At 40.3% G+C, this 15,583-nt stretch overlaps 1 protein-coding gene across 1 annotated transcript in view; it reads left to right on the top strand.

Annotated features, from left to right (window-relative positions):
- Positions 1–15,375, top strand: part of ZNF518B (zinc finger protein 518B) — a 63,865-nt gene extending 48,490 nt beyond the window's left edge. Inside the window, exon 3 of the mRNA XM_073610098.1 lies at positions 12,187–15,375. Within this exon, the coding sequence (XP_073466199.1) occupies positions 12,423–14,171 (1,749 nt within the window). The 5' untranslated portion in view covers positions 12,187–12,422 and the 3' untranslated portion in view covers positions 14,172–15,375. The remainder of the gene's footprint in view (positions 1–12,186) is intronic.
- The last annotated feature ends 208 nt before the right edge of the window (positions 15,376–15,583 follow it).

The raw sequence follows: 15,583 nt of genomic DNA, 5'->3' as shown, positions 1-15,583 counted from the left end.
TCTTAATACAAGAAAGGACTTTTATCCCTTTGGAAACTGCAACTTGGCATTGCATGCTATTATTTTTTATAATTATATTTTTATTAACAACTTCAGCCCTGGAAGGTTTGGCTGGCCAAAGACCAGAGGACTTTTTACAATTTGTCACTGCGCTGCTTTAACTGGTAATTGCGCTGCCATGCAATGTTGTACTCAAACTAAATTTGCGTCCTTTTTTTCCCACAAATAGCACTTTTTTTTGATGGGCAAAATTTTTACCATCTACAAACTAGGGTACATTTTCTGGAATTTATGCAGCTTTTAGACTGTCTATCTCATTTCTTGAGGTGCTAAAATGGCAGGGCAGTGCAACCCCCCCCCCCAAATGACCCCATTTTGGAAAGTAGACACCACAAGGAAATTGCTAAGAGGCATGTTGGGCCCATTGAATATTTTATTTTCTTTTGTCACAAGTGATTGAAAAATGAAACAAAAAAAATTACACAAAGTTGTCACTAAATGATATATTGCTCACACATGCCATGGTTATAGGTAGAATTACACCCAAAATACATTCTGCTGCTTCTCCTGAGTACGGGGATACCACATGTGTGAGACTTTTTTGGAGCCTAGCTGTGTACGGGACCCCAAAAACCAAGCACCGCCTTCAGGCTTTCTAAAGGCCAAAAATGGTGATTTGACTTCCTCACTACCTATCACAGTTTTGGAGGCCGTGAAATGTCAAGATAGCACAAACCCCCCACCAAATAACCCCATTTTGGAAAGAAGACACTTTAAGCTACTTGCTGAGAGGCATGTTGAGTCCATGGAATATTTTATATTTTGTCACAAGTTGCGGGAAAATGTAAAAATGTATTTTTTTTTACACAAAGTTGTCACTAAATAATATATTGTTCAAACATGGCATGGGCATATGTGGAATTACACCCCAAAATACATTCTGCTGCTTCTCCCGAGTATGGGGATACCACACGTGTAAGACTTTTTGACAGTACCCCGAAAACCAATCACCGCCTTTAGGCTTTCTAAGGGCGTCAATTTTTGATTTCACTCCTCACTACCTATCACAGTTTCGGAGGCCATGAAATGCCCAGATAGCACAAAACCCCCCAAATCACCCCATTTTGGAAAGTAGACACCCCAAGCTATTTGCTGAGAGGCATGTTGAGTATTTTGCGGATCTTGCTTTTTGTCACAAAGTTTTAAAATTGAAAAAAAAAAAAATTATTTTTTTCATTTTCAAAAACAAACAAGAGCTGCAAAATACTCACCATGCCTCTTATCAAATAGCTTGGGGTGTCTACTTTAAAAATGGGGTTGTTTGTGGGGGTTTTGTGCTATCTTGACATTTCAGGGCCCTCTGTAACTGTGATAGGTAGTGAGGAAGTGAAATCACCATTTTACGCCCTTAGAAAGCCTAAAGGCGGTGACTTGGTTTTCGGGGTCCTGTACGCGATTAGACTGCCAAAAAGTCTCACACGTGTGGTATCCCCATACTCAGGAGAAGCAGCAAAATGAATTTTGGGGTGTAATTCCTCATATAACCATGCCATGTTTGAACAATATATCATTTAGTGACAACTTTGTGTAAAAAAAAAAAAAAAACAAAAAAAAAAAAATATTTCCCGAAACTTGCGAGAAAATATTCCATGGACTCAACATGCCTATCAGCAAATAGCTTGGGGTGTCTGCTTTCCAAGAAGGGGTCATTTTGGGGGGGTTTTGAAATGTCCTGGCATTTTATGCACAACATTAGAAACTTATGTCACACATCACCCACTCTTCAAACCACTTGAAGACAAAGCCCTTTCTGACACTTTTTGTTTACATGAAAAAATGTTTTTTTTTTTTTTTTTTTTTTTGCTATAAAATTACTTTGAACCGCAAAACATTATATTTTTTTTTAAAGCAAAGGCCCTACAGATTAAAATGGTGGGTGTTGCAGTTTTTTTTCAGACAGTATTTGTGCAGTGATTTTTCAAACGCAATTTTTTGGAAAAAAAAAAACACTTTTTTAAAAAAAATTTTAATGCACAAAAACACACTATATTGCCCAAATGTTTGAAGAAATAAAGATGATCTTATGGCTGAGTACATGGATACCAAACACGACATGCTTTAAAATTTACAGAGGTCGTCTACTGCTAAAATTAATACCCTTGATCTGACCTTCATGGTGATACCTCACATGCATGGTGCAATTGCTGTTTACATATGACACCAGATGGACGCTTGCTTGCATTTGCCTTTGCGCAGGGACAAGGGTGCTTTTTTTTTTTTTTTTTTTTTTAACTGTTCCGTTTTATTTCTTTTTTTAAAATAATTTTTATTGTTATCTCAGGGGAATGTAAATATCCCTTATGATAGCAATAGGTAGTGACAGGTACTAGGCGGCCGGCTACCTGACGTACAGCTACGATGCTTCGCCCAGCCGAGCCAACCCGCCACAGTATAACTGCAGCGGCTGGCCCAGAACTGGTTAAAGATTTTCACATTACAAATACAGCACAGTAAGCTGAGTGAGACCTGGAAGGAATCGAACAAGAAATGAAAAACAAACAAAATGAAAAAAGTTACAGGCATCCAGGTCGAAAATAGATGTGTATCCATAAAAAGCTGTATAAGGCAGACCAATTAAGGGCTATAACAATATTTCTCTGGATTACAGCTGGGAGTGTATAGCAATTTTAAACACAAATGCGTATACCATGGTGTGAGGGCATAGTAATCTGGGTGGCATCCAGAAGTCAACAAGGGAAGTAGAAGTTTAAAGGGGAGCTATATCGGGGCGGTGCAGGGATGGAAGGATGTGAACCAGATAGGGTCAGAGGGGAGAACCATACTCAGATTTGTCCCATAACTCCCAGACCCCATCAAACCTGTCAATGGCATCCTCCACCAATGCCGTCATGTGTTCCATTCTGCAAATTTCTGTGATGACATTGAGAAGCTGTTCCTGAGAGGGAGGGGTGGGGGCCAACCAACACATTGGGATAACTCTCTTAGCTGCTAATAAAATAACCTGGGAAGGGGAGGCCAAGGAGGAGATGTAGAGAGGATGGGAGAGGAGACTCAAATAGTCGTTGGAGCAGGGACATCACCATGGACCAGAAAGGTGTTATTAACACATTGCTAGAATATATGGTAATGAGTGCCTCTGGTCTTACCACATCTCCAACAAAGATAGGACAAAGTTGGATCATAACCGTGTAAGGTGTTCTATACCAGAAGAACAGTGTTTTGAACGCTGTCTCTCTCTGCGCCACGCATTGGGATATCTTGGAGGGATAGAGTTAGGCTTTTGGGTGATTCGGTCCCATTTTCGCCTGCAAGTGTGAAGATCATCTGAAAGTGGGGATGAGTCCTGAAGTATTTGGTAGATAATAGAAATTAATCGCGTTTGATGGGGGCCTTGGGAGCAGATGAGTTCAAAGGTCGTTGGGTTAGGTAAAATAAAGGTAGAGGACAAAGCTGATAGATAATAACTTGTTTGGAGATGAGAGTAGTGCAAATTTTTGGGGAATTAGTATTTAGACTGGAGGTTAGCGAAGGTTTGGAATTTAGGGGTGGCTGGGTGGACAAAGTGGCGAAGTTGAAATAGGCCATCCTGTGCTCAAGGGGCCATACGAAAGTGGGATAGGTTGGCAGCAGTGGGTTGAACAGTACATTAGATAATGGGGGGCCAGGCCAAGAGAGAGAGAATTTGTTGATACGGGTGCGCCAGACATTTACCATGAACAACATAGAACTTAAACATAAGCTATAGCGTTTGGGGTCCTGAATCAGGGTTGACGACCAGACAAGGGAGCCAGGGGTGTGTGGGAAATACGAGCCCATCTCGATTTCCGCCCATCTATTCGGTGCTTCTAGGCTGGACCAGGAGACCACTGCCCAAAGGTGGGATGCTACGTAATATTAGACATTTTACCCTCATTTTTATTTACTTCAATATTTCTTGTGAGATTGACTGACTGCTTTGATGGTGGTCTTTTTTGTGCCTGTCATTTCTTTGCAATGGCTTTTATTACTTTTCTTTTTTTTTTTTTTTTTCACTGAAATATTTCAATAGCATAAGAACGATATTTTTGTTATTTTAGTTGTTAGATATCTGTTGTTCTTTGCGTAGGTTCAGTGCCCACCCCAGCACCAGAACCCACACAGCTGTGCTGCATGTTTATTATGCAAAACATTTCTACCTTCCCTTGCTCCATATAAGAAGACACTTGTAGCGAGACTTAACATCAAGCTAGGATATCTTCTTGTTCAAGAACAGTTGGCTCCAACCATTGCAAGGTCTTCCTAGTAGGCTTACCAAGAAGTCCAAAGACCTTTTTAGAAAATGTACAGTGCTTTAAATTAGCAGGATCATGTGGTTTTTATTGGACCATTCATGGGTATGTTGTGATGGACAATGCTGTAACATGTGAGTAAGCCCTTAAGTAGATCTTAACCCTAAATGAAGGATGTAGCAGCAGTAGTGTGGTTTTTTTTTTTTTGTTTGTTTGTTTTTTAACAAGTTCACAAGGTTTTGCAGGTAAACAAATGTGCATTTATTTATTTATTTTTACTTGGAGCCTGGAAAGCATTGCACCCACAATCAGCAGACTCCGGCAGGACTCCCGCAGACTTCTCAGTGCATCTGTCTACTTGTAACTCTCATACAACCAGGCAGACACACACTCAGAAAAATGAATGAACTACAAGAGCCGACCATGGTAGTTCATTCAAACTACAAGCCGACAGCTGTTTCCCATTCAGAGAACTGTCCCGCACAGCAACATTATTTTCAAACCACGAAGGCAGACGCCCTGAGAAGATGCCCGCCCGTTGTCATTTGGGAGGGTGCACTTTCTCCAGCATCCACTTCACATCATTGCTCTGGACCATTTTACTGAAAACAGTTGACCGCATCTGTTCAGTATGGGTCAGCACACCCACTTTTAATTTTCACCCGAGAGGACTGTCATGGGGTATAAATGCAGAAGCACAGTTGGATTTTAAAATCTTGAAAACTAATTTTGAAATTACATTAACATGTTGCATGTTGGTTCCCAATGCATAAACCCTTTGATGGGGAATACTTCTTTGGCAAATCGTTGGACAACGATCGTTGGAATACTGCTTTGCTCCAGCAAAAGAAGTCCAGTACTCAGTATGCAAAACCCCCCTACTTCAGAAGCTAAGGAGAGTTCCTTTTGTTTCTCCCAGGCCAAGTCCAAGGCTAAGCCTGGCACTCTTCTGCTGCAAATTGTGGAATCCCATATTCTCCAAACAAGAGAGTACTCCTGGCAATGCAGGGGGTGTCTGTTTGGCCTTTTGAAAGCCCCTTGTGGACATAGGACATTTCAGATGTTTGGGTCCAGGGGCTAAAAGCTAGTATTTCAAGCTGTGCTTCTGCTCAACCTTATGTTGTCAAACTGCCAACGTCTCTACAAAGACTAGGGGACCTATCCTTTCTGGTCTGAAAGATTATTGTGACAAAGTCCGGAGATGAGTTCTGGACACACTCTTGGTGCAAAGTAAGATCCAACCTGGATTAATTCAGACAATGCCCCAGTAGTTTCTTGTATCAACCATCAAGCAGAAACCAGAAGTCTAGCAGCTTAAAGAGAAGCTGATCATATTCTAGCTTTAATGGAACTTTATGTTCCAGCCCTGTCTTTTGTGTCCATGCCAGACCTGGTGAATTGGCAGGTGAACTTCCTTAGTTGTCAAGAATCGTCTCCTCACCTTGGGGATGTTTCAAGACCTCTTGGTTTCACAGGTTTAACAACAAACTGGGAATGTGTGTTTCCAGGGCTTGGACAGTGGATACTATTATGATTTCCATGGGATCATTTCTATCTGATCTACACTTTTCCTCAAACTCCTTCCTTGCCTGCTCTGTAGGATGGAGATGGAGGGGTATTCTGGTGATTCTGAAATGGCCCAGGTGGATGTGGTACTGGTACCTCATCAGACTCTTAAAAACATGTTGTGAACGCACTGTGCTGATAAAAATAATTAATTTAAATAAGAATACAAGACCCAGAGCAACTGTTCAAACTTACTCCACTGTATATGCCTCATTATACAAATTTAAAACTACATTGAATAGTAGGGTTGCACCGATACTAGTATCGGTGCTAATACCGAGTATTTGCAGGCGTACTTGTACTCGTGCAAATGCTCCCGATGCCTAGTCCAATACCTGGACACTCAGGGATAATCGGTGGGGGAAGTTATAATCGTGATCTCCCTGTGTGGCTTTCAATAAAGCAGCTGACAGGCGCTTCTTCTTTCCCCTTTGTAGCTTTCAGCTGTTTTATTGAAAGCCACACAGGGAAATCGGTGATTATAATTTCCCCCACCTCCGCACCGATCATCTGAGTGTCCCCTGTATCATCGACTCCCCTCTCTGCTCCTCCGTGGGCTCCTCTGGTCCCCCTCTGTGTGCTCTTTTTGGTTCCCCCATCCTCCTCCGGCCCCCATCCCAGATTTTACAGGATGGAGAGCGGAGGAAGGAGCTGGTAAATATGTGATTTATCGGCTCCTTCCTTTTCTGAATGAACAGAGTCAGTGATCACTGACTCTGTCCATTCATAACTGAGTATTGTAAATGCATGCTTCAGTTTATGAATGGAGGGAGGAGCTGCTGTCTCCTGTCCATTCATGTTCAGTGCAGCTGAGGCCGCTGAGAAAGGGACTGGGGAATCTTTCTCCAGTCCCTTTCCATGTCTCAAAGGGGAGATGTCAGGGGTCTGTTTAGACCCCTGACATCTCACCAAAGCCCCCCTATCCCCCAACAGGGTTGAATAAATAAAAAAAGAAACCTTGTAATAATTTTTTTTATTTATTTTTATTACTTTTATTTGGTTATCCAAGACATAACATTTGAAGATACATGTACAGATGCAGCCTCTTTGGTAAACCTACATATAAAGAAATGTATCTGGTTGAGAGAGGTTACACACAACAATATTTTTCATAGCATGACATTAAGCCAATTGACCATTGGTTGTTTAGTTTGTGTTTTTAGCTTCTAGTAGTGTTAAGTGTAACTTATCTTAGGAGCGGTGTTGCTCATTAACTGCTAAGTCTCTGTATTCTTTCTATTCCTTCAGAGACTATCTGGTTGTGTATGTTTGATGTTGTTGTTATAAGTGCATATGTATTAAGTTCGGAGTACTAGTATCTGAAACATGGGATTATTAATGTGAGGATGGGTGTCACAGGGGGTGGTTAGGGGTATTTGGAGGAGTGGGGGGCGGGAATGAGTTTAGCGTCTCTAAGTGTTAAGAATTAGGAGGGGAGGGGGTCTCAAATTACTATTATTCTTCCTCACTTACCCTCCGCAACTTTATGGTTACTAAAGGTCTAAAGTTGCTTGTATTTGTGAGTCATGGCTAAGTGTAGCCAACATATGACCATATTTGTAATAAATTATTTTAACCTCTTGCCGACCAACTGGCGCAGTTTTACAGCGGCAGAATGGCACGGCTGGACGAAACAACATTTTATGTTGCATCGATTCGCCTTTTGGCCACTAGGGGGGTGTGTGTACATAGCGCCTGCTGCGAGTGCCCGGCGGGCCCGATGATTGCCGGGCTCCCGTGACCGCTCGTGACAGAACCAGGATCTTGGTTCTTTTGGGTGAGAGGAGATCTATGTACTATGTATGAACACTGTGTGTCTCTCTGTGTCTCTCTGTGTCTCTCTGTGTCTCTCTGTGTCTCTCTGTGTCTCTCTGTGTCTCTCTGTGTCTCTCTGTGTCTCTGTGTGTCTCTGTCTCTGTGTCTCTCTCTGTCTCTGTCTCTGTGTCTCTCTCTCTCTGTCTCTCTCTCTCTCTGTCTCTCTCTCTCTGTCTCTCTCTCTCTGTCTCTCTCTCTCTGTCTCTCTCTCTCTCTGTCTCTCTCTCTCTGTCTCTCTCTCTCTCTGTCTCTCTCTCTCTCTGTGTCTCTCTCTCTCTCTCTCTCTCTCTCTCTCTGTCTCTCTCTCTCTCTGTCTCTCTCTGTCTCTGTCTCTTTGTCTCTGTCTCTTTGTCTCTGTCTCTTTGTCTCTGTCTCTCTCTTTTGTCTCTGTCTCTCTCTTTTGTCTCTGTCTCTCTCTTTTGTCTCTGTCTCTCTCTCTTTTGTCTCTGTCTCTCTCTTTTGTCTCTGTCTCTCTCTTTTGTCTCTGTCTCTCTCTTTTGTCTCTGTCTCTCTCTTTTGTCTCTGTCTCTCTCTTTTGTCTCTGTCTCTCTCTTTCTCTCTCTGTCCCATCCCCCCACAGTTAGAAACACACAGGGAACACAGTTAACCCCTTGATCGCCCCCTAGCGTTAACCCCTTCACTGCCAGTGACATTTACACAGTAATCAGTGCATTTTTATAGCACTGATCGCTGTATAATTGTCAATGGTTTCAAAGATGTGTCAAGTGTCCGCCATAATGTCACAGTCCCGCAAAAAATCACGTCATCAGTGCTGCATATTAGTGTATAGATTGGATAGATTCACATCTCATTGGATAGATTGATAGCAGTGGGAGCCATTGGCATGGGAAATCCAGTGACATGGGAGTCGGGGGGGGGGGGGGGGGGCGGTGGAGGCGGCGGCCAAGTCCTGCTCTCTGTGTCAGAGGATGCAGCAGCAGGACTTGGGAGTACATCATATGTGATCAATTTTCAATGATTGGCACCATAGTTTGTAGACTCTCTAACCTTCACATAGACCAAATAATATACACTGATTTGGGTTATTTTGACCAAAGAAGTGTAACCGTATAAATGTTTGATCAAAATTTATGAAGAAAAATTACTAATTTTGCAAAATGTTATAACAGAAATTATGAAAAATTTTCAAAATTTTCAGTCTTTATTCAAAGTGCAAAAAATAAAAATAGCGGTGTTTAAAAAATACCACCAAAAGAAAGCGCTATTTGTGTGAAAAAAAGGACAAACATTTCATATGGGTACAGTATTGCATGACTAATTGTCATTCAAAGTGAGAGCACTCAAAGCTGACAATTAGCCTGGTTAAGAAGGGGGTAGTGGTTAATGACCACCGTTTTTTTTTTTTTTTTGTTTTGTTTTTGTTTTGTTTTTTGTACTTGTTTTTTGCTTTATAAACCAAAAAATGCAGACAATTTTACTTTCCGTTTTAAAATTTTGCAGATAATCCTAGTTCTAATCTTTGGTTAAAAAATAACCCAAATCAGTGTATATTTAGTCGGTGTAAAAGTTAGTGTCTACAGACTATGGTATATTTATTTGATTGTTGAGCAGTCTTGTTGTACTGACTGCTTATCTGTTTCTTGAGGCCCTAAAATGTATTGTAGACAGTACCAATACCCCCAAATGTCCCCTTTTTTGGAAAGTTGACAGTGGTATTTAGTAAGAGGCATGGTGAGTTTTTGGGAGTGGTGTGGTTTTTTTTTTTTTTTTGTTTTTTTTTTTTTGTTTTGTTGTGTTTTGTTTTGTTTTTTTTCCTCAAAGTTTCTATTTATTTATTTATTTATTTATTTATTTTTTAAGTTATTTCTCACACACAGCATAGGCATATTTAGAATTACATCTCAAAACACATTCTACTATGCCTCCCAAGTATGGCATTGCTACATGTGTGAGACATTTTCACTGTCTGGGCTGATTTATTGTATCTTGTGTGTCTCACAAATCTACCAATTGTGTCAAAACCAGTGAACTGTAATGGTCATCCCTATATGAGTGGTCAGGGAATATGTTGTAGTGTAGCGCCACCTATAGCAGTCCCAGTTCCTATAAGCCAAGAAAGCCTAGCCCACTGGTAGGTGGCCACCCCCAGGACTGCCATGTTCACTCGCCTGGTGTCTTGCAGGAATGTAGTCAATCAGATGTGCGGATAGGTCAGTTTAGGCGGCAGGCAGAAACATAGGCAGAAAACAAACAAGGGATCAGTCCAGGCAGCAGGTAGAAATGTGGTCAATAAACAGGCCAGGGTTAGTACAGGTGGCAGGCAGAGACGGCGCTGCACTGGTGTGGCAGTGATCAGGTACACTGTAACTATTGTGGTGTTAAGGGACAATATGACTTCTCGCATCCATTCGTGAATGGAGGGGAAGGAAGTGTTGGTCCCTTAACCTACAAAACAATTTGGCGTTGTATTTGTTACATTTTGTTTTACGGTGTTTTATAACCTGAGATTATTTTCTTAGAAAAAAAATAGCCAAAACTTTGTGGACTTTTGACCATCACACTTTATGCTATATTGTCAAATGTATAAAAGTGGACATTCCTTCAGGTAATTACATTCAGGTATTTTTCAATGAAGGGTATTGTTAATGCTAACCGTATACACAAATACTTTAAACAATTGTGCCCGTTCTTCTTTGTGGAAACAATTTGGCAGAGGCCCCCTTTTTTTGTTTTTGCCATGACCATGCCCTTGTGCACAAAGCCAGGTGATTTAATGATGCATATTCCTCCAGGCATGCTCGTTTGTTGATATGTATTAACCGCATGCCGACCAGCTGCCGCAGTTATACTGCAGCAACATGGCTCGGCTGCATGAATCGCCGCCATGGTACGTCGATACCATAGACAGCCACTAGGGGCGCGTGCATGCCCCCTGCTCGCCCACGGTGCCGATGCGAGTGCCTGGCTGTCGTGATCGCCGCCGGGCTCCTGCGATCGCTCGGGGCACACGGAGAACCGGGATCTGTGTGTGTAAACAGTTTCCGGTTCTCTGAGGGGAGAACAGACAGATCGTCTCTTCATACTCTGTATGAACAGCGATCTGTCCTCTCCCCTCCACAGTCCCCTCCCCCCCCTTCAGTTAGAACACACAATAGGACACACTTAACCCCTTCACTGCCCCCCTAGTGGTTAACCCCATCACTGCCAGTGATTTTTACAGTAATCAATGCAATTTTATAGCACTGATCGCTGTAAAAATGACTGGTCCCAAAAATTGTGTCAAAATTGTCCGGCGTGTCTGCCATAATGTCGCAGTCCCAATAAAAATCGCTGCCATTACTAGTAAAAAAAAAAAAAAATTAATAATAAAAAAGCCATAAAACTATCCCCTATTTAGTAGATGCTATAACTTTTGTGCAAACCAATCAATATACGCTTATTGCGACTTTTTTTTTTTTTTTTTTTACCAAAAATATGTAGAAGAATACATATCGGCCTAAACTGAGGAAAAAAATTGCTTTTTTTATATATTTTTGGGGGATATTTATTATAGCAAAAAGTAAAAAATATTGCTTGTCACTGTTTTTTTTTTTGTTTTTTTTTTGTCTATAGCCCAAAAAATAAAAACCGCAGAGGTGATTAGTTGCCACCTAAAGAAGGCTCTATTTGTGGGAAAAAAAAGCCGGTCAATTTTGTTTGGGAGCCACGTCGCACGACCGCGCAATTGTAAGTTAAAGCGACGCAGTGCCGAATCGCAAAAAGTGCTCTGGTCTTTGGGCAGCCAAATGGTCAGAGGCTGAAGTGGTTAATCAAGTCGCTTTAATTTCTCACTATTAAAGTGGTTTTAGCTGCACATCTAGTGCACTGTGTTTGTTTTTATCCTTGTGTGTTTGGTCCTTGGAGATATATACAGAGCCAACAAGGATTTACAGCACATGTTTGGATCTAGTGTAGCGTAATACATTTGAAGATTTTATCTATAAAGACATGGGGTTTAATTTACTAAAACTGGATTGTGCAAAATCTGATGCAGCTCTGCATAGAAACCAATGGGCTTCCAGGTTTTTTTTTTTTTTTTTTTTAGCAAAGCTTAATTAAACAAGCTGAAGTTAGAAGCTGATTGGCTACCATGCACAGATGCACCAGATTTTTCACTCTCCAATTTAAGTAAAGCAACTGAAGTGACCTGCACCAAGCTCTGACCACAAACCTATTGGACATCTTTGGGATGAATTTGAGAGCCTGGTCTTCTCGCCTTACACCAGTGCCTGACCTCACAAATGCTGTTTTGACTGAATGGACCCAAACACACACTGCAAAATCTTTTGAAAAGCCTTCCAAGAAGAGTGGAGGCTGTTAAAACTACAAATAATGTGGGGGTAAATATTCATGCCTATGATTTTGGCATGGGATATCCAACAAGTTCATTCAGGTGTCTGCAAACTTTTGGCCATGCAGTTTATATACTACAAATATTCATATACATGTTACATTTTTATTTAAGATTTCTGGTGAGTTATTGTATGCTTTTACATATATTTTTTTTTTCTTTTAGGTTTACCAAATTATATTGGGGAAAAAATGTAAGAAGAATAAAATACAGTCATTGGTAGGATGCCTTACATTTAACATTTCCTTGATCATTGACCTCAAGTCTGGATAACTGGACTCAAATCAATTTTCCATTGATCTGCAAAGATTAGCACCCTGAAATGCTTGAAGATAAATATCGCCATTTTAACACAAAAGCAGTTCTAAAGTAAACTGGCAAACACCCCAACAATTAACATCATGAACAGTTTGTCACAAATGCAAATGCTTGAAAAGTACAACTGTGAAAAGTGCAGATTTTCAACGAAGGATGTGAACAAGTACACCATCCACATTGCTCTTCACAATGAAATGAAATATGTTTGTTCACACTGCAATTTTGAGTCCTACACCAAAACTGAATTTCAAAGACACCTGGTGTCTCACACTGGAAAGTTTCCATATACCTGTGAGTACTGTGGCTATGGGGCCATTAGAAATGACTACATTGTAAAACACATTAAAAGAATTCATGGTGATGGCAAGATTCAGTGCTCGGTGAGCACTTTGGAAAACGAGTCCAAAAACACTTCTGTTAACATAGTACAAACACAAATCAGAAACAGCCTGCAAGAGATTCTGCCAAATAACACAAACCTTATAGCCAAAAACCTTTTGGACCTCACAAGTGAGGTGGATAATTCCATGTTTAATAATAGTTGTCATTTGAATGGAAATAATAACACACATGCAAATCAAGTGGAAGTGGAAGTAATTTCACCAACAGACCAGCAACTCTGTCCTTGGATGCCATTAACAGTTGTTGCACCACCATTGTTCAGGGTACCTGACAACTGTTTTGCTCAGGTCGTAGAAGTGAAGCCTGCCAATGGTACTTGCTATTTAGTATTAAAATGTTTAGAGATGACTGATTCAAATGGGACAAAAAATGTTACCGTAAAGGAAAAAAATGTACCTGAACAAAATGCTTCAGAACCTATAGTTAGATTGGAAAATCCCATAGGGTCTTCAAATGGATCTTCATTACTACTCGGTGGCACGGAAAGTCTATTGCCCACAAAAAATACAGTTGCTCTAACTGACGAAAACCCTACCAGCTTAACCAGTCACCCTAATGATAATGAAATTATCAACGCTCTGGATGAAGTTACCAATGATCTTTTTGATGAAACTGAGGAGATTTCAGATGGACCAATTATATCATCTGTTTTCTCTCTTAGTTCTGATTCCCAAAATTTATTTGAAGGTATACAATGGGAAAGTCCCATTGTTACCAACACAAATGCATCAAAAGATATTGTGGATACTACTTCCTCTTTCAATTGTATGGAAGGTCAAGGTGTACCCAAGGTACTTGAAGATGAAGCAAAATCACAGGTGGAAATTGAGACTACCTGTGAACAGAGAGCTGTTCTGGAAAGTGAACTGCCCGAAACAAACAAAATGGAGGTGAAAAACACAGGTTCTGAAATACAGTTGCCCAATAACCAGCCAGTATTGCCATATGTTGAGAAAACTGAAAGCCAGATATCTGCCTTTACTCTAAATGACCACAACAGAGGGCGTAAACCAAACCGCCTCAGTACAAAAGAGACAAATCTGTTTATTAAGCCTCAGACTCTCTTTTTATCTTGTGACAAAAGAATAGTTATGCAGCCGCTTTCCTGTGTAATGCCAACTGGTCACAAAGCTGCTGTGAGTAGGGAAATTGAACTTGTCCAACTTAAAGTGAAAAGGCAGAGTGTCAAACCAAAGGGGAGAATCCTTACCAAAAGGTTTGCAGCTCCGGTGTTGAAAACTCTTAGACTCTATCCTGTTAAGGCTGATCAGCTGACAAAGATGCCACACAAAAACCAGCCTGTAGTTGTTCTTAACCATCCAGAGATGGAGTCAATAGAAGCCTCTTCTATAATGAAAGCAATCAGTTTGTTTAAAGGCATGGTTTTAAAAGTAACCTTATCTAAACAGACACGTAGGAAAATTATCTGAATAAAAATAACCTGGATGGGGATTCTAAAGGTGATATGCTTTATATTTTTAGCACATGCTTTTGGACACTTGTTAATTTTACAGTGGGGCTCATGTATGAAATTATAATACAGGAGACATTTCTTCTTGTTTGAGATGCTTTGTTTTGCTTTCAACCTGAACAAAAATCCATCCCACACATTTACCTTTAACGCCTTGAGGTGACCTAACATCAATAATGATGCTGTTCAAATCTAAAATCGCAAAAAATGGCCAGAACACAAAAGGTTAACAATCTAAAATCTTTACTTGGATCTTAGTTGTAATAATATGGCTTGTCAATAGAAAATGGAAAAACACTGGCATTTTGGGGGCCCTGATCACTTTCTCAAGGTGACAGGCGCTGGTCTGTCACCTTGAGAAAGGGGACCAAATGGTCACTTAAACATTTGGTTTTATATTATTTTGCACAAGCTATGTTATTATAATTAGGGTCTCAGTAAAGATTTGAGACATTTTAACTTTTTTTTTTTTTTTTTTCTTTTTTTTTTTACTTTCAGACCTGGACTGCGGAAGTAAAATTTTGAAGTAGATTAGTTGCTATGGGCAGTGAGAAATTTTGCTTATAGTTTACTTTTTATACATGGGTCCAGTGCCTTTACAGAAGCACCTTTTTTAAAAGTAGGACACAATCTTGTGTTAGTATGTTAATTTCTACAGGAACTCGGTGCTTGTACATTTCCAGATAAAAAAAGGGAAAGTGTATACATATAGGAATCTGACCCGTTTCTTTTTTGTATGCATTCATTGGTGGTGGTTCACACTATGCATTGCGAAAACACAAGTGCATTAAAGTGACCTTGTCCCATGTATATGAAAAAAAAAATGCAGCCAGAACTATGTAAGAGAAACTGCATACATACCTCTAAGGCAGATGGTGAAATCTTCATTCTGTTGTACAACTGCTATCTGATCTATCTGCATGTGTCAAATGGCATGTTCCCTACTGAGTGCAATGGTTCCTCCTTTCGGACAGTATGTCTCTGTGTAATTATGTCACACTCAGTGGGGAATTGGGTATCCCATTTGGAAACCTCAAATGACTGCAGTACATGCAGCTCTACAAGCTCTCTGCTGTATGAGCAAGATTTCACCTACCTCCTACTGGACTCCTATATATTCAGCTTCCTAATTTTGTACTTCTATTTGGATATATATATATATATATATATATATATATATATATATATATATATATATATATATATATATATATATATATAAAATGTGTGTGTGACTGTCTCTTTTAGGCATGCATTTTTGTGTTCACGTTACATTCGCTAAGGCAGTCCATTGTTAGGTAAATTGTCAAAACCTCAATGCATATTTTAATGGACATGCGCCATTTTTTAGGGCACAGATGGTTCACTGTG

This window comes from Aquarana catesbeiana, linkage group LG01 (genome assembly GCF_042186555.1).
Source record: "Aquarana catesbeiana isolate 2022-GZ linkage group LG01, ASM4218655v1, whole genome shotgun sequence".
NCBI lineage: Eukaryota > Metazoa > Chordata > Amphibia > Anura > Ranidae > Aquarana > Aquarana catesbeiana.
This window is presented reverse-complemented; position numbering and strand designations above follow the sequence as displayed.